The sequence below is a fragment of the Mya arenaria genome, chromosome 14 (assembly GCF_026914265.1).
Source record: "Mya arenaria isolate MELC-2E11 chromosome 14, ASM2691426v1".
Lineage (NCBI taxonomy): Eukaryota > Metazoa > Mollusca > Bivalvia > Myida > Myidae > Mya > Mya arenaria.
In genome coordinates, this window is record NC_069135.1 from 3707555 (window position 1) to 3726410 (window position 18856).

The 18856-nt window shown below is 33.7% G+C and overlaps 1 protein-coding gene across 2 annotated transcripts; it reads right to left on the reverse strand.

The window, feature by feature from the left end:
- Positions 1-232: 232 nt before the first annotated feature.
- LOC128218058 (heme-binding protein 2-like) lies at positions 233-10120 on the reverse strand. 2 transcript variants are annotated; one of them, XM_052925580.1, is made up of 5 exons: positions 9947-10120; positions 3350-3524; positions 2869-2998; positions 2334-2502; positions 233-1981 (listed from the first exon to the last, which is right to left on the reverse strand). In XM_052925580.1, the coding sequence occupies exons 2-5, from the start codon at positions 3512-3514 to the stop codon at positions 1786-1788; spliced, it is 660 nt and encodes a 219-aa protein (XP_052781540.1). In that variant the 5' UTR covers positions 3515-3524; positions 9947-10120; the 3' UTR covers positions 233-1785. The 2 variants fall into 2 exon arrangements, with proteins under 2 accessions (XP_052781540.1, XP_052781539.1); XM_052925579.1 differs by lacking the exon at positions 9947-10120 and adding an exon at positions 9575-9603.
- Between the last annotated feature and the right edge of the window lie 8736 nt (positions 10121-18856).

The window sequence follows — 18856 nt, forward strand, 5'->3', positions numbered from 1 at the left end:
TTAGCGCTGTAAATCACCAAACTAGTATTTATGATAGAATGTATCACAGTAATGGTAAATCAATACAAGAAAATAAAAATAACTATTTTGGATATTTAATTTGTATGATTAATTCCGTATTGAATGACACTCAGGCAATATCCTCTATATCTAGCAATTTGAGTGAGCATTTCATGCATTCATTTCATTCTTTGTAGAGTTAGGCAGGTTAAACGGCAGAATAGTCAAGTACTTGTCTTTCTCTCACTTTTATTTCCATGTATTTCTTCCATCAAATAATTTGCCAAATGAAGTTTGTACAAAAGTTCAAATAACTTCTTATAATTATTAGTGTTAACAAGTTTATTTTGTCCAATGAGAAGGCAGTATTTCACCAGTTTTCCAATACATACATAACAGTAAATCGGCAGACTGCAGTTATTGATTTAAATCAGGTGAAGCGAAAGATAAGTACAGTGCCTGGCCCATTTAGAAGATAGTTTACACAAAATTTTTTAGACCTCTAAAAAGTGAAAGGTTGTTAGTATGTACTTTAAAAAATTGATGGTAACATGTGTCTCATAAAAACATTTATTTTTGTAAGTACATACTTACAATTTTTAACCATTACATAAGTTCAAAAATGATGAAGCTTAGGAACAAAAAGCTGAACATATAACATAGCCACATATAAAATACATTGTACAACACAAAGTGCTTGGACGTTTTACAGAATCAGCTTCAGAAAAATATAAAATATTTCAACTTTAGTGTACAATTTTGAATCATTGTATTTCTTGAGAAAAAACAACATGCTTTCAAATGGTGTTGACAGAAGTTTTCAATTACTTATTGCAGAATAAAACATTAAAACAAAAATGTTCAAGGCTGGTATAAATAAAACATCATAAGTCATTTCTCAACTTCGGTTAATTTTCTAAAATTCTCATAGTGAAATTAAAAATAGAGTACAAGTGTTTTTAGAATAAAAGACTGAATACTACATAGAATAATGAAAAATGAAGTGTTTTAAATATTATAAGGTTAATATATCATATAAGCAGTGAGATTCTTAATTAAGGGAAATGTGTGGTGTTGTACTGTGTTTCTGGCTTGGCCCTGTGCTATTGAACTGGGTTTTTGTTTATGCTTTACACTACTGGAATTGATTCTACAGTTTTTCATATTAAAATTAAAAAGTTTTGTGAATAATAAAGAAATAATAGAATTTAAGGGAAAAGTTCTCATTTAAAAAAAACTGACACTGTAATACGTCCCCAATATTTTAAGAAAAGACGATGTGTGATTCTCTAAAACTGAGATTTTCCAGTAGATAGATAGATTTTCATTTTATGTAAAAGCCTGATAATAGTACTACAGAGAATCATGTATAATTAACCTCAAAATATATTTATTTTTTAAATTCGAAACAATAGCAAAAATCAAGTGCAATGCTACTGACAATCAAACATCACCACTGACAATAGTATAAAGAGTACAGGTGCAATAACTCTACGTTACACATTTATGAGGACAAACTGGATTAATGTATTTATATATTTAATCTCTTAATCAGTTGCATATGATCAAATGTTCGCAAGCTATGGATGATTCTTCGATCTTTTTGAAAATCAACATGTATTTAAACAGAAAACTATACAATTTAACATGATAGAAACGCATTTTGACATGAAATAGGATAGGTCAGTTTCTTCCGACACTTCAAAATATTGCTGATTGTTATAAATCAGCTGAAAACTTCAACAAAACAGTCTGCATTGCATAAAGTAACGTGTGAGTACTGTTTTACAATGGCAGGTTTCCATTCTTGGGAAGAAACCAGACTTCGTTGTGCCTGTTTTGGGACTTCCATGGCGAGTCATAGCCAGCGGTCCAGAAGATATCCTCGCGGAACTCGAGCCCGTCACGCTTCAATGCATTCCCGAGAAGATCAGCCTGATCCTGCCACACCTTCTTTCCCCTAGTGAAGCCACCAAACTGCCTGTAATCCAAGTATTTGATAATTATTGTAGGGAAGATACAACACATCTTTTGCTGTATAGATATCATGCAGATACGATAGTTCAAACTATAAGTTTATTAAATATTGTGTTGCTTTGTTATACTACACGACATTTACTGCATTGTTTTTTATTGATCCGTATACCATATCAGCAGTATTGGTCAATGAAGTGAATTTATTGCTGTTTAATAAAGTGACCACAGCGAGCTATGATACTTTTAACATGACTGTGTAGTGTGTTATATCATTATACATTTTAATTAAAGTTTGTTAATAACAGTTTTATTTCGCATAAAAATATGTAAAACAAATACATATAAATACAATTTACCTGACATAGGCTGTGAAACTGGGAACTGTGTATAAGCCCACATTGGGGTTAATAGGTTCGGGCGCGGGACTCTGCTTGGGGTCCACAAAGAATGACATGGTGGACATTGTTGGGCCCCTGCTCAGATTGATCCTTTTTACAACCGGGCATGTCATACTTATTGGCTGATCTGAGATATAACAAGACATCAATAAATAATAATAATAATAATTTTAATAATAAATATTATAATAATAATAATGATGATAATGATAATAATAATAAAAATGATAATACATTGTAATAATAATAATAATAATGATAATAATAATAATAATAATAATAATAATAATAATAATAATAATAATAATAATAATAATAAATGATAGTAAAAATTATCATAGATCAAATATAATTAAACATGCTTATATTCATACCTAAGTTCAATAATAATAAAACAAAACTGAATAACTTGTATTTGTTTTTTTTATCTTTAAGACTCAAGGGCAAGAGGTTTAAATGTCATGCTTGAAAGCCAATTAAACCAAAAACTTACCTGCCCCATTTTCTCCTTTGATATATCCAAACAGCCTCATGAACATATTATAATTGTATCTATAGCCGTCCATGTTGGTTTGGTTGGTGGATACCCATTCTGTTTCAGCATATTCTCGTACCTCGTACTCCTAGATAGAGGAAACACTTACGATGTCAGATAGACGCTTAAAAAAGTTCATATACTGCATATTAAATGCTACAGATAATAAAAAACTGTATTTCTGTCCTTGTTATATTGGTTCCAGTTTTTACAGTTTCAAAATATTCCCAAGTGGAACCACTGCTGTAGTTGATTACACGAAGTAAAGAAAAACATTATAGTGTTTTATAACATGTAAAACTAGTGTAAGCTTATAAATTAAGATGCCTCAAGTAATTAAACTTTAACACAGCATGACGTTTATTACCTTAATATAAAAATAATCTCATTTTTACCAACAACGGTTCACAAGATCTGTAATAAACCATATTCACTTTACCGATGTTGATGAGATGACCATGAATGCAGGACAAGCCAGGTTGTTGCAGAACTTTGGAACTGTAAAGGTCTGCGGCTCAGCTTGTCCTTGCCCATTCGTCAGCACAGCGTTGCTCGTCACCAATGTAACAAACATACAAAAGAGTGCCGCCTGTTTGATGTCCATTGTAATCTCTCTAAAAAATGATTCAGCTATTATTCCAATTTCAAAACTGGTCCTGCATATGTAAGAACATGAGTCTGGCGTATCGTAATCAGTTCCTCGTGTAAGATCGTAATTGTATGATCATCAATCCACTTATGATGATGATGATCAAAGATACATACATGCACTCGTGTATAATGTGTCAAAGATCAAGTTAATATTGCAACTCTGATTACATGGACATCTCGTCAATATTGCTTGAACAAAACCATATAAAATGGAACAGTCATACGTTCCGCGATCAAGGAAGTTGAAATCTGTCGGTCTAAATAGTTGGGATACAAACAGATACCACAGCTCCGTCATTAACAACGCCGACAAGTGACTGACAGTGAAGACCGGTACTGAGACCACCGAGACAAGGACGCTCATGCACGAAATGTGCCATTTCCAATACATCCGGAGCGTGCCCGGAAAAAAGAAACTGTAGCAGATACAATTATTTTGGTAATGGTTGCCATCAGGGGAACAACAATGTACATCATGTTAACGATGACCATTACAACGACTATCAGGAGTTAATCTGTGATATTCAAGAACAGAACACTGACTACCGATTTTGCACTAGTCTATATGTCCAAACAATGACTTTCAAAATTGACAAAGGGAACACAGCAAACATTCTTCTAAATACAAACACTTTCAAGCGCTATGTTGCAGTTCCCTGTTAGAGCCCCCCTCCGGACGATTGACCTAAGAGAAAGTTGTGTTGTAAGTGCAAGGAATGATTGATTTGCCCAAGGTTTCGTGTAGTAGATAACCCTTGTGTGCCTCTCTTTAGCTAGTGCTGATACGGGGTTAAACAAACAACAGGTGTTATCTGTTAACAAAGATCGGGATATTTTCGAGGGAATTGGCGTAGTTTCAATGCCTTGAATGCTACATTAAACGCCGGATGCTATCCCAGTTATGAACCATACAAGAAGGATACCAGACGCAAAGTTACGCATTTCGCGACAATTCTTTGTATGATGACAAAGAAATCTAAAGAAATTTACCCAACGCAATTATATCTTATATAGGACCAGTGAGAGATTTACTTAAAAAGTTCTTCGTCTGGAACCAAGCTCTTGTTGGCGCATTACAAAGGTCAAGCAGGTTATCACAAGTTTGGCTTATTTTAATCCACAGAAGCCAGTTTATCTCGAGTGTGACGTTTCTATGTGGTGAGAGGGTGCAGACATAATGCAACATGGTCGGCCAGTAGCATGTATACGCACTCGAAACGCAATTACGCTAATATTGAGCGTGAACTGCATGCCAGTCTTTCCATTTCCAGCAATACATACAGGTATGTAAGATATGTTGACTTAAGACATGTGAGCGGGAGAAATGTTCCCATTGGTGATTTCTTGTCACGGAAACTTATGCCAGAGAGTTCCGAAAATAAAGGCCGTTGCCTTGCTTTCAAGCATGGCATATACTGACCGCAGTAAAAAAGGAAATTATGAGTAATAACGACCTTCAAATGCAGACATTGAAACAGACGCGAAAAATGGAGCAGGAAATAGACAATCACAGGGGCCAACTACGTACAGTGTGTGTATACCACGTGATAAATTACGTCATATATGCTACGTCAGAAGGCAACATTTTGAACAAAATATAGACTTAAATCAAAGATAACTTTTCTTTTACTACACCAAATTAAATAAAACAAAGGGCAGTTTATGCCACTCAAAGAGCTCCGACTTCGTTTTATTACCGAAGTTTGATTAGATGATTACCAGCAGGGGCGTACCTAGGTCAAAATCTAGGATACGCACAGTCTAGGGGGGTCCGGGGGCATGCCCCCCCGGAAAATTTTGAAATCCAACATCGCATTTGGTGCTATCTAGGGGCGTTTTGGCACGTATAAAAGCATACAAATAGATGAATATTTATCTTAAGTAACATTGTTAGTCCCGATATTTTTTTATTATTTTTTCGCAAAATCAATACATGTATTTGATTTAAATAAACAAAAAGATCTGGGGTGATGGGTGGGGTCTCTATTTAACATCCAATCCGCTGAATAATTGAGATATTGCGTTGACCAGAAAGGCTTGCGCACCTGGGAGCAGGATTTTTCAACCCCAAGACTTTTCAACCCCTTCTCAAAACGAAGACTTTTCAACCCCTATTTTAAAGACTTTTCAATCCCTACCTGTTTGGACTTTTCAACCCTTAAATCAAAGACTTTTCAACTCCTAGTTGAAATATTTTGATAGCCATATTGAAGGCTTTTCAACCCCTATATCAAAGACTTTTCAACCCCTATTATTTTTGTCAGCCAGGTGTTGTCTTTTCATTGTTTTTGCAAGAAACTTAACCAATTGTTATTGAAATACAATTAGAGATTTGTTTGGCTTATTTGTTACACTTTTCTCCAAAGTATTGGATGAAATTTACAAAGGCTTTGCCTTGATTTACTAAGCACTTGATGGTTAGTTTTTTTTTTTCAAAATAATATTCCGAACATTAACAATGGTACGGTAAAGTAAGATTTTGGTGCCTGGTTACTCCGAACATGCAATTGTTGTATTATTCTGAAGGATATTACATATCACAGCGAATTCACATATATTATGTACAATGTTATTACCATAATTGTGTTCTTTAAATAACAAATTTGAATAATTGCAAAAGAAAATGAATGCAAAGAATAACTACAACTAATAACTAATAAAAGAACATTCTACTTTTTGTGCCTGTAGAATGCCAATAAAAACCTGAACTTGAACATTTATAAAACTTTCAATGCTTTTAAAAAAGGTCAACAGTGGAAAGTATTTTTGTAGTACCATATTGCTATTTCAGTACAGTTTGATTTTAATTCTTGATAATGTATTATCTAAAAATTCAGAGTTTGCGGGTATAAATAAATAAAAAATATTTTTTGTTTGATTTTAAATCCTGAAAATTATACACAAAATTTATCAAGCTGGCCATAGTTTGGAATGATGGCCATGATATTAGAACCTTAGTTAACTGCCACTTTCAAGTTACTATAACCTCAATTAAAGGTGTTATGAAGCCCCTTAATCCCTTAGGAATTTATGACAATGTCACACGTGTTGCCCATTAATGAATGTGCGACCTTCATTCCATTCTTTAATTGCATATATGAAAAGAAAATACAATGCTTATAGCATTTTTTTTACATATATACCACTTTATAATAGAATGTCCTTATTTTTTTTAAACTGAGAAATAAAAAACGTTAATAAAATCTTATGTTACATTTATGTAATTTGAAAGCATTTGGAACTCAATCTATAATACATTTATAACATCTTTGAACTCAATGTATACTTTTGTATTTTTTAAACATTGTCTGCTAAATCATGATATTTTGAAATATTATGAAGAATTTTATTTAAAGTTCAACTCATTTTATTGTCTTTTTTATTGATGACAAAATGCTTTAAAAAAGTGTTTAAAAAAAACTAAAAGAAAAACAAACAAACGCTGTTTCAATTAATTGATGGAGCAGTACCATGCACATAATATATTGTGTGAGGATTTCCTCAGGGAGATAAGGAAGATTTATGGTTAAATGACTAAATAGCTAAATGGACAGTCGAGCATTTTTTTTTACTTATTTAAATGTAAATATTTAATGAATTATTGTATTATCATGTGTTTTAAGTATGTATATTTTGTATGTATTACATATTTTTTGTTTGTTATATTTTTAGTCTTAATATATTCTTGATTTTAAAAAGGAATTTCATAATAAATTGTTTACTGTTGTAGTTATTTTCTTAAAAAGGTGAGAAATTAAGGGGTTGAAAAGTCTTCGTTTATTAGGGGTTGAAAAGTTTTTGTTTAAGGTGGGGTTGAAAAGGCTTAGCACTTTTAGGGGTTGAAATGACAAAGGGGGTGAAAAGTCTTTGATTTCACAAATGACAAAGGGGTTGAAAAGTCTTGGGGTTGAAAAGTCTGACAGCCGCGCACCTCACCGGTATATTTAATCACATGCGGAGTCTGAAACTGTCTCCATGCTATGCTTAACAGCATCTAGATAAGTTAATAAAATATTGTAACTTAACACAAATAGATCTATACTTATTATTTTGCTTTTAAAATGTATGGGAAAATATCTGTTCTTTCACGGCACTAAAATGATGATAACAATCAGAATATCATCTAACTTGTATTCATGCACACCTGACGATTTGTAAACATGATAATTAAACGCACCTGTTAATGTGCTTTGCTGTGGCGTTTACATGAACAGAACAGAACAGAACAGACATTTTATTAAGACTTATACTAACGTACATTGTCTAATCACATATAATAATTCACTTAAATATGTCATGTGTTTGTACAAGGTAAGTTTAAAAGTTGAACAAATATTTGTGTTACAGGAGCGTTATGCAATTATTATTATCTACTATAAGGTATAAATATGTAAACGCAGTAGTGTAACAGCACATGAAATTTATCACTCAGGTATACAACTATCGTAATCGGATCAGTTATTTCTTACTCTTCTCACGGTGGAAAACCCACGTGACTTATTCGGTAAAGTGCACGGCAACTAATGTCAACAAGTCTCGATTCAGGTAAGGTTTTTAAAGATAACTTTCTTAATAGTTGGAGAATTTTTGTGAAATAAAGACCATAAACCCCGCATTTAAGAGCTAGATCCACGGTAATAAAGAACTTTCTGTTCAGTCATTTTTAAAAGTCCCGCCTTGTAAACATCATTCGGATCATTTACCAGGAGGTCAACAGGATCCACACCGATTTGGCAGGTTATGGGAAAATAACGCGTGTATAACTTAAGTTGAGATCTACATCGTGATCACCTTTTTTGCGGAATTTAGGTATTACACTATAAAAACCAACAAACGATAACATTCTGACGTAATTATTTCTAATACCCCCCCCCCCCCCAGCCTTTACTTTTGATTGCATTTTTGGAACTTTTATTTTTTCGCTTTTTTCTGACGAAGTGTACGCATTGGCGTACTGGCGTATGCCTGGGTACGCGCCTGACCAGTAGTTTCCTCGAACACTTCAACAAACCTGTTTCAAATATAACGTTTTGACAGTGCTCCGTCAAACGGCCGTATGGTGAAAAGGTTTTTCGAAGTGTTTGAAGAAACTAAACTCTCGATCAAACTCTGGTAAAAAACCGAAGGAGGGGCTCCTTAAGAGGCGTAGACTGCGCTTTGTTTCATATAAAATGGTGAAGAAATAGTGAAGTTATCTTTGTTTTAAGTATTAAATATTGCCTTCTGACGTAGCATTTATGACGCAATTTATCACGTGGTATACACACACTGACTAAGGGAACAACTATTAGTTGTCGAAGATCTACTTTTCCGTGGTCAAATGTAATCATTCCCAAGTCACTCAAACAACACATGATCGAGCAAGTACATTTAACCTAGGTCATATTGACACTGGCAAAAACATTGGCCAGGCATGAGCAAAAACAATGACCGCGTACTGAGTACTGAGCTGTTAATGTGTTTATCACACAGAAATTCAATACAAGAAAACCCATGGCAACCCATGAAAATCCATAAGGGCCATGGCAAGAATTAAGTTGCCATAGATTTGTTCCATTTTGATGGAAATTAGTACTTACTTGTCATTGATAATTATAGCAGATATGTTGAGACAGACAAGCTACCAGTCCCAAAATCATCGACTTTCAATGCGCGCGGATTACCCATCTGTATATCCAGCGACAATGGACCTCAGTACACATCAGAGACATTCATCAGAGACATTCAAGACATTCGTCGATTCATCCACAGACACCAGATAGTATGATGCAGAGCCGCATTTTGCCACATTTTTGTTTATCACGACATGGGACATAATACAGAAACATAATAATCATAATTCCACGATAGTCTAAAAAAATAGACGTGTTATACGGGATTCTTCCAATCCCTAACGTTGTGAAGGATTTGCCATATCAAAAATCGTAAAAGAATCCGTCAACGTACAATTATTTGGACTAAATTCCACGACAATATTTTCACAAACGTGCCAAATAGAAGCATGCTCTCATACCTCCGAACTCCCATGGCTCTCATCACTTGTAATATCAGACACGATCTTGGTAGAAATAGCGCAACCAAGTCAAACGTAAAATCACGTTGAATGGGTTAATTGATCTGTATCATTTATCAATTAATAAATCCATGAACCATTTTGGATAGTAGATTTCACGATAAAATGTACAAATACTAAATATATCGATACATTTATGTACGTGAATGTGTTACAATTTTCTTTTATGTACATGTTTGAAATGTTATTTACTGTAATATTTACTTCTATTTGAAAAAAGAAGAAGATTCTGCTGGTTTACAATGCTTTAGCGCAGTTCATCCCCTTAATGATCACACAGACGAATAAGAACAAAACAATCTAATATCTTACCGCGCTTCAACAATCCGGTAAGAACGTGCGTGGTTAACTGGTGATAATCTCCGTGCCCATGATATGCCACTTATATACGTTATACATGACGTCACGTGAGGTCGGGTCCATTTTAATCAAAAGGTAATTTAGCACGATTGTATCCACAAGTACACGAACTTCGGAAGTATATGTAAATTATTTTAGGTATTTGAAGCGTATGTAAGATATAAAGATATTTGATTTCAGATTAAAATGTATACTCTTTTAAGAAAAGAATGTGATTGCCAGTGAATACTATTCAAGAAAGCATTTCGTCTCCCATCCTATGTGGAAGTAGTCCAGTCCAACCCGGAACTAGGTTTGTTTACAAACACTCAACTTATATAACTTGTAAAAGTGTGTTCTGTTTCGTGCAATTCAAAGAAAAGCTTATGAAACGATCGATTGCCGTATGTTTATGAGCTGTATTTTTTTGATATCTTGTGAATGTTGAAGTTGCTAGCACATTGTGTAACACGTGAGGCTTGTCAGGTTCGAATGCACTTTCTAATTTGCCCCAGGTACAATGCTATACAACTTAAACTACTAAGTATTAAAAGTTTATTTTAATTAAATGTCAAAATAAATGTCATTCGATATTGTTTTGATTAATGAGTAACCGGACTTTTGATAAACTGTCCTAATAATGCCGAGTCATGCGCGTACATCAAGCGACATGTAAACACCGCTATTAGACTATACATGAACATACGATTTAAAGTACATACTTGTTATTCACACGGGCAAAGATATATATTCGATATAAACATGATGCTATTAGGTACAAAGTAACAAGGAAAATGCTTCGTGGCCATGATTAACGCGGTCAAGTTCTATTTTACTGATTGAAGGGTTGTCACGGGATTGAGACCCGTGCTAAAAAGCTGTCGTGTTTTATTCCGCACTTTTGTTAATACGATCATTATTAAATGATACAAGTTTTATAATTTTAGCGTTTTTTTTTACTAATTATTGAAATATAAGATGTTGATAATAGCCAAAGAAAGGACGCGTCAGTCCAAGCCATATTCACGGTCCTGAGCTTACTAGTTGTTTATTTGTATATATATCCTATAATATTGTGTGTTTCTAATTAGTAAATAATAAAAAAAAATACAAAGGAGGATCCATCAGAAATAATTAAGTCCTTGACATAAATAGGTTAACCTGCATATATACATCTTTCAGTTTTGTTCTTCAGAAAGTTGATTGAAGTGAGAAAACGCAGTTCTTCTATCATAAGAAACATAATGTGGTAGTTTAACTTGAATATGGTGATATATTTTTTTAATTTTGTGGCAGTAATTCACAGATTCGCCTAGCCTTCACTACATGGCCTTGAGTATGTAAAGCCATTACAATGATGTCAGTGCCATGCATACTTGGACCATGGGCATTTAAGACATGGTTAATGTAGCATTTTGCGGACAATAGAGCCCAAACATTAAGTTATGTGAAATCGTTAGTTACAAATAAAAGACTATAATAATAAATATCCTATTAAATTTTGTGTTTTTTTTTTGTCGTTTGCCGGTTTATTATTTTTTTAAATGAAAGAAAAGAAATTACTTATTTCACAAAATAAATATCAATGTGAGGGGAGCAAGTTTTGTGACGCGACTTTTTACTTTTCACTGTTATTTGGCACAAATGGGGAATTAGATTTGTGAACCCAAAGCAGGTCTGGGTTACGATTTTATTTTGTTGTTCTTTCCTTAACAAATACCTGATGCAATAGAACAATATAAGCGGTCCAAACTATAAGCATCAAAATGTTGTATAATGTTGCTTACTGTTGCTGGACCACATCCGAGTCAGACTTATATCAAGTAAAATACATTTATGTATTTGTCCGGGTCGAACTCTAATGGATGAAGGGAAAACGTTACCGTGACAAGCTTTGAATGAAAATAAGGCATTTATTAATCCCATGAAAGTGATTTTACGAAATTTCGTAAAATAAAACGAGTCAATAGCATGTGTATAATAACAATTCCCGCAATTCATATCTGGTTGGACAACAATACATTTCAATAATCAGCTCGCTTGTGCGGCCCAGTCATCCATAACAGTTAAAACTGAACATACTTCAACATGGCTCACAGTTCAGCTCGAAGTTTTTACTTAAGAATTTAAATAATTCTGTATCAAAACACAAAATATTAAGCGAAGACAATAAACAAAATGCTTAAAAACACAAGCAAATAATATATGATACCATTTGAAAAGAATATGCTTCATAATGTAATAATTTAATAGTTGAATATTACTACTTCTTATGATCTGTAAAATCTCTAGAGAATGGTTCTTTACTTCATTCAGGGCGAGGAGGCCGCGTCTTTTGGGATACATGTTTACAGTTTTTAATGGATATGAGTTTATGGGTACATTTTTAGAGTGTAAGAAAAGTGAAAACATTACTTTCAACTTTCTTTAATCTATGTTGTTACGGAACCGTTTTGATGTCCGTGAACAGTTAAACAATCGATGTCATGATTATGTTGTAAATTTTGACAACACTCTTTAAGAACAACTGGTTTACAAAATAGTGTTTACTTTTGAATATGTAAATATAAATGAAGCATGCATATTTTATTATTGATTATATCATTATCTGTTTCTAGATATTCCTGAAGTTTGTAATAATCATGTGGGTTCATATTTGGCTTCATTTGATCCCTACTACCTTTTATTCTAATATTAAAGCATTCTTGCTTAATCTTTCTGTAATACTTTTAAAAATTCAAAGATGGATTTTTTTTATCAGTTGACACCTGTTACTGTATATACATGTATATGCATACCTATTGGAAACGTCTTAAAATATGTTGTGACAGTAATTTGCACGTTGTCATTCCTTGTTTGTTCTAAAGCTTTGTTGTCTTATTTGTTACTTGTTTTTATCAATCTCGAATTAGCAGCCGTATTTATTGAAAGGGCCTCCTAAAAAACAAACAATTTTACTGTATACTAATTAAGTATTTGTGGACTATATACTTTGTATTATTCATATGTTGGTTATCAAACTAATCAATAAAAGTTGAGAAACGGTGAACAAATACTTCGTTGAATGGTTATATTAGTGTCGAAGATCATTGCAGAGGACAACGTCTTAGTTAATACTTAAACAGTAGACATAAAAGTGCCCTCATAAAAGATACATGGCGTGAGACCACAGTTATTTTTACTATATGTTTCATATAGACACTAACCTGGCTTTTGACTTTATACACACCCCAATTGAAAAACAAGGACATGGCATCTCTAGAACAATTCAAGACACAAAATATAATCACAAGAAAACACCATGTTAACCATTGACCCGACTGTCAAAATTGAGTTCAAATACATAACCCTTCCGCCAGGGAGTCAATCGGCTACAAACAACTAATTTTCAGACTTCCACAAGCTATGATTTTTCCAATATTTACATTGAAAACTATCAATTTCTGCAATAGAGTGTCAACTTCAGTCAAGTTCTCTGCAAAAAGAACATTTTTTGCTTCTTTTTCATTCAATTTTAATAAAATATTGATACTTGAACACAAGCACTCTTTGTTTCTGTATTCCCATCCGGATCTTGGTCAACGGGGGGCAGATAACTGTGGTCTTGAGCCACATAACATGTTTTACAAAGAAAAATTAGCAAGACGGCTATAACGGTAATCTACAAACGTATTTACTTGCTTGTCATTTATACTGGTCGCTGACCAGGTGCAGTGGTTATTTCCCTTTGTCAATGGAAGTACTTTACATTGCATATCTGTAGGAAATGTTAACGATTATAATCACAGGGTTCCAGTCAGAAGTTTACGATTCATTCAAAGCGATTACGCACATACGCCAAAATGGCGAAAATGCAGCCATTATACAGCGAGGGAACACCTTTTTAGTAACTATTGCCTCTTTAGCTAATAATGCCAATTCATTCTCATTATTGTATCCAACTGTATTTTTGTCTCTCTTTTCCTTCTTTTGTTTAAATGAAGACACTAATGTTTCATAGTTACGAACAGGATACCATGCATGTGGTTTGGTTTTTCCACAGTTATTCTTAGTACATTTGTATAGGTCAATCCAAGAGCGGGGCTGTGAGATAGTGCAGACTATTTGAAATTAGATAGCGAGGTTGGCGGTCCGATTCTCACCAGGGGGTCAAATTGTTCTGACATGGCCGGTTGCCGATCTAGCAGCTAATCAAATCGATGGGTACTAAACAAATATAATTGTATAATACCTTGTCGGTCTAAAATTTATGTAGGATACAACACATAAAATGCCAACAGGGCAATAATTTTAAACCTCTGATATATTTCCCTTAGCTTAACTTGTACCTCATTACTTAAATGGACACGTATATTATGGAACAGTATTTTTTGGCGCCGCACTGAAGTGCGCGCCTATTATGGAATGGGAATTTATTTTAGTTAGTGGGTTTTACTGTTATTTTATAATGATTAAAAAATGCAAATGGGTGGCGATTGCATGGATGTTAAAAATGCTTTTTATGGTTGAATAGATAGTCTTCAATTTATGTTCAAAACATTATTTCGGAAGAACGACAAATAAGTTTAATAACTGTTCCCGATTCGTTTACGTTTTCCGATTGGTTATCTGAAATATCTGAAATATCATATGCCGGAAATGTAAAATGTGTGGACCGGTAATTGTGTGAATGGGAATAATTATGTTTTATGTTGTTTTGTTATGCATGTTTACTGCATTGATTAACCATGAGGTAATCTTTTTTTTCTTTAATCGATATTGGAATTAAATGTTCACCTAACTTTATTTGTTAATGTGTTGAAGGTGACGTTAGTAAAATTTTATTACGATTGTCCCCGAGTTGTAACATATACCGGATGTTGCTATTTTTAGAACCAAAAGGTATTTCCCCGCGTGTGGCGTCACGCTTCAGGTCAATAATGGAATTTCTACTTCGTAGCAGTTGGAAACTCGGGTGATGATTTTATCATGAATATACGTTTAAAAAAAGTAAACACTCAAAGTGCACACTGACAGTTGATTACGATACACCTAACAATTTGAGTCATTACAGTAAAACATGGATTATAATAGCTAAAGAACTTCAGCGAACACGTTATATATTACCTTTTTGGATTGTAACCATCAAAAAAATAAATATCAACATTAAAGTTATGGAAGCCAGAACTAGGAACTGGGATATTCGTATCAAAGGGCTATGTATGTAAGTATCTTTGAGTAGTTTTGTACGTTGATGTGCTCAAAACTGTTTGTTTTTTAATTTATCTTTGGAATTCTTAAATCATTTTTATTTGCTAAATGTTAAGACAGCGTGTAAATATTTTTACATACATGTACTATAATTATATATTATTATAAATATACATGTTACATCTACTTATGCACCAGTCAATTGTAACCACGCCCCCCCCCCCCCAGGTCGGGGGGATAGCGGGGGAAAAGGACCGTGTTTTTACCTTCGAGGTGTCTCCACAGTGCCAGGTGAATGCGGTGGTGGGGCATGGTTACTTTGACTTTCGGTCCAGCCAACCCCAGGTAAAATCCTCGTCCTGCGAGGACGAACTGATGGTCAAATCCCTGCCATTTGCCCCGCACCCCAGGGAGCCTAGGTAAGGCACAATCTCCGCTATATTTTGCTTGAAGACAAAACCACCGCATTCACTCGGCACTGCAGGGCCACCTGAAAGGTAAAAACACAGCCCGTTTCCCTGGCTATCCCCGGCATAACCCCGGACCTGGCGGGCCATGGTTACAATTGACTGGTGCATTATGTACATGTTTCATATTTTTAAATGTACTTATGCACATTATTTATGTATATGATATGAGTATGTAATCTTTTATTTGATTGTTTTATCTTAGAAAAATATTAGACTCAAAATTTTGTTTAAAAATGATGTGTTTTGGTATGTGACCTATTTTTAACATACCATAATACATGAACATATCCATTATTTGTTTAGAAACTGCATATTTTCAAAATAACCCTGTAAGAAAAGACATACATGGTTTCGGGCTGGAAGCCACGACAGCTTTGACACTAGCGACATTCATTTGCTTGGTGTAGGTCTCGTTAAAACCCCGTACTGTTGTGAATCATTATCGACCATATGCACAACAACTACACATTTGTGCTTACCAACTTACTCTTGGCTAAAATAGATATTAGTGCAGAATGTATAATTGGTACATGTGCATTTGTCTTTCACAGTTGTAGTTTCTGCCGGTTGATAATCAGAAGTTTAATTTCTTTCAGGTAGAAAAATGACTGAATATTACTAAGTCAACAAATTGGGGTTATGAAGAATTCCAGTCTGCATTAAATACTATGTTAGATCATTGAGACAGATTTGACATCCATGTCATCCACAAGGCAGTCACATCTGATAGAGATGATGTGACCATTTCATATAAAACATATTTGAGTTGGTGTTTGTTGTTTTATAAACTCACTGTATTCAATAATCAAGTGGTGGTGGTGGTGGTGGTGGTGGTGGTGATGACAATGATGATGATGATGATGATGATGATGATGATGATGATGATGATGATGATGATGAAATAGTAATTTTCTTTATATATTATCTACATGTTATGTATCAGCTTGTTGTTGTTGTTTTTTTAAAATAATGTCGAGAAATATTAAACTGTTTATATTTTATTTTGTATATGTATGGCAGTAAGTTAGAAAAGCTTTTAAAGTACATTTTTTTTCCTTTACAGCACTAAACATTCTAGATGGGTAAAAAAACCTGAAGAGGCATAAAAACCAAATCAGCATTGACTCAGCATTGAGTATTTATCATCTGTGCACACACTACAAGTACAAACGCATGGGAACCGACCAAACTTCAAATGTTGAAGAGTGAAGACTTATTGTGAAAAATTCTAAATGTAAGAATACTATTGACAAAATAATTAAATAAACCAAAAAGACATCGATTACCTACAGAGACTGTTTGCATGTTATAATATTAAAAAGACAAATTAGTTGAGAACTTTCACTCTGACATTTTTGGAGGGGCATTACCGCCTACATGTACATAGTGTTTTTGTTTCTTTACATATTTTATTAAACTAAAAACATCCATTTTCAACTCTTCTTTACCATGTAAATGGAGAAGTTAACATTATAACTCCATTGACCAGTTTTTATGCAATTTGTCCAATTTCATACATTTTAGTATTATTAAACAGCTAAAAACAAGGCATGTTATGTTATAAATGCATTTTATCTAGTAAACAATGTTCTCTTTTTATATAACAGTTCAATAATTATGTTCTATTTATGTTTGTAACTTTCAGACGAAATGATAATGTTTATTAAAGTACTACAAAAATGGTTATTTCATGTCACTTTTTCATGATGAATTCCCCATATAATCAAGAAACTTATTCTTCCCTTCAAGTTGTCATTCCAGCATGGTGACTTTGCCCCCTCCCCCTAAATGATTAGAACTGCAGTGTACAAGAACAATAACTCTATTTCAGCGAATTGCAAGAGTTATTCCCTTTGTTCCTTTTCCTGTCCGTAGCATAACAAGAAATTTACTTTTTGGAATTTCATTAAACATCATTCAATGGTAAAGCACAACAAGAGGAAGTGCAGTGCACAATGACTATAGCTGTATTTCAGCTAATTACAGAATTATTGCCCTTTGCCTCTTTTTCTTGACCAGAGCATTACTTTCAAAATACTCGTGGTATTGAAGCACCCTAATTCTGTCGTGTTCATTAATGTACCACACCCATAATGAAATGTTCAACTTGAAACTCTACAATTTCAATGCTTTAGCCTATGTTGTTAAGCAGAATACTACAAATATTTTGAGAATTTCATGGATGCGGTTCGATGCATTGTAACATGCTTGTTGGCCTTGACATTCCTTGTTTTTCAACATATAACAAATGCATAAACTATTAAACGGCGCCCTTTGATGCTTTGCATCAATGGTCTTTCTTGTTTTGTTTTTAAAGAGCTCTCTTTAAAAACCCAGGGCTGGTAATGCTATATAAACCAGTAAGTTTGAACGGTTTAGAGAGCTTTAGTCCTGGAAAACAGACTCATTAAGTGACAATCAGTAGATAAACTGGTTTTGACGTTGATTTCTTTCAGTGTACAATAGATAAAAAAACTGAGATTCTGTATTAAAACTATTAGAAGGTGTCGGTAACTTTGAGGCATAACGATGACGAGACGGTGGTAACAAAGGTGTTAAAATGACATATATCTGCTTTGCTCATTTTCAATTTCTAACAAAACGTTTCCAAGACACTCACAGCTCTTTGTTTTGAAACTATAACTGTTTTTTCTTCAGTTTATTGCCATAGCTTTTTCCGACTAGTATTATCAGCAGCTTTAGCATTTTACTCCAAGCTGTACTTTAGGCCCGAGACAATAAAACGTATCATTATATTTTCTGCATTTGTTCAAGTAAATAGATTTTTCTTTATCAAGTGTCATACCGCTGTTTAAGCCATCATGATTACTTTTACCGGAGGAAAAGTGTCTTAGTCCTGGGTAAAACTAGTTTTCAAAATTGTGCCATGCCTGGTTGACATTGTTTAGAGTGAAAACACTGGACCAGTCTTGTTTTGTTTTTTAAAGAATAGCGTTTCAGCGATCTCAAGCTCATATGACTAATACATTAAAATTAACCTTTTTTTCGTTTTCTATTTGAAATGCAAAATTGTTAAGCTTTCTTGATCGAAATACCATTGTTTGGTTATATTAAGTTTCCAAGAAATAGATTTTTTCAAACGCATTTAATGTTTCATGAACATGTTCGGCATCATCTGTAGAAAATAAAAGCGTCGCCAGCATGCGAGAGCACCATTAAATTAAATAGGGTTGTAAATAGTTTATTTCTATACTTGAGTCCA

Excerpts from the sequence above, each read along its gene's own strand:
- LOC128218058 (XM_052925579.1), bottom strand. The coding sequence starts at position 9,597 with ATGAGAGCCATGGGAGTTCGGAG. Across the intron at positions 2,999-3,349 it reads TGGTCATCTCATCAACATCG|GAGTACGAGGTACGAGAATA; the intron begins GTAAAGTGAATA and ends TCCTCTATCTAG. Across the intron at positions 2,503-2,868 it reads CAAAGGAGAAAATGGGGCAG|ATCAGCCAATAAGTATGACA; the intron begins GTAAGTTTTTGG and ends GTTATATCTCAG.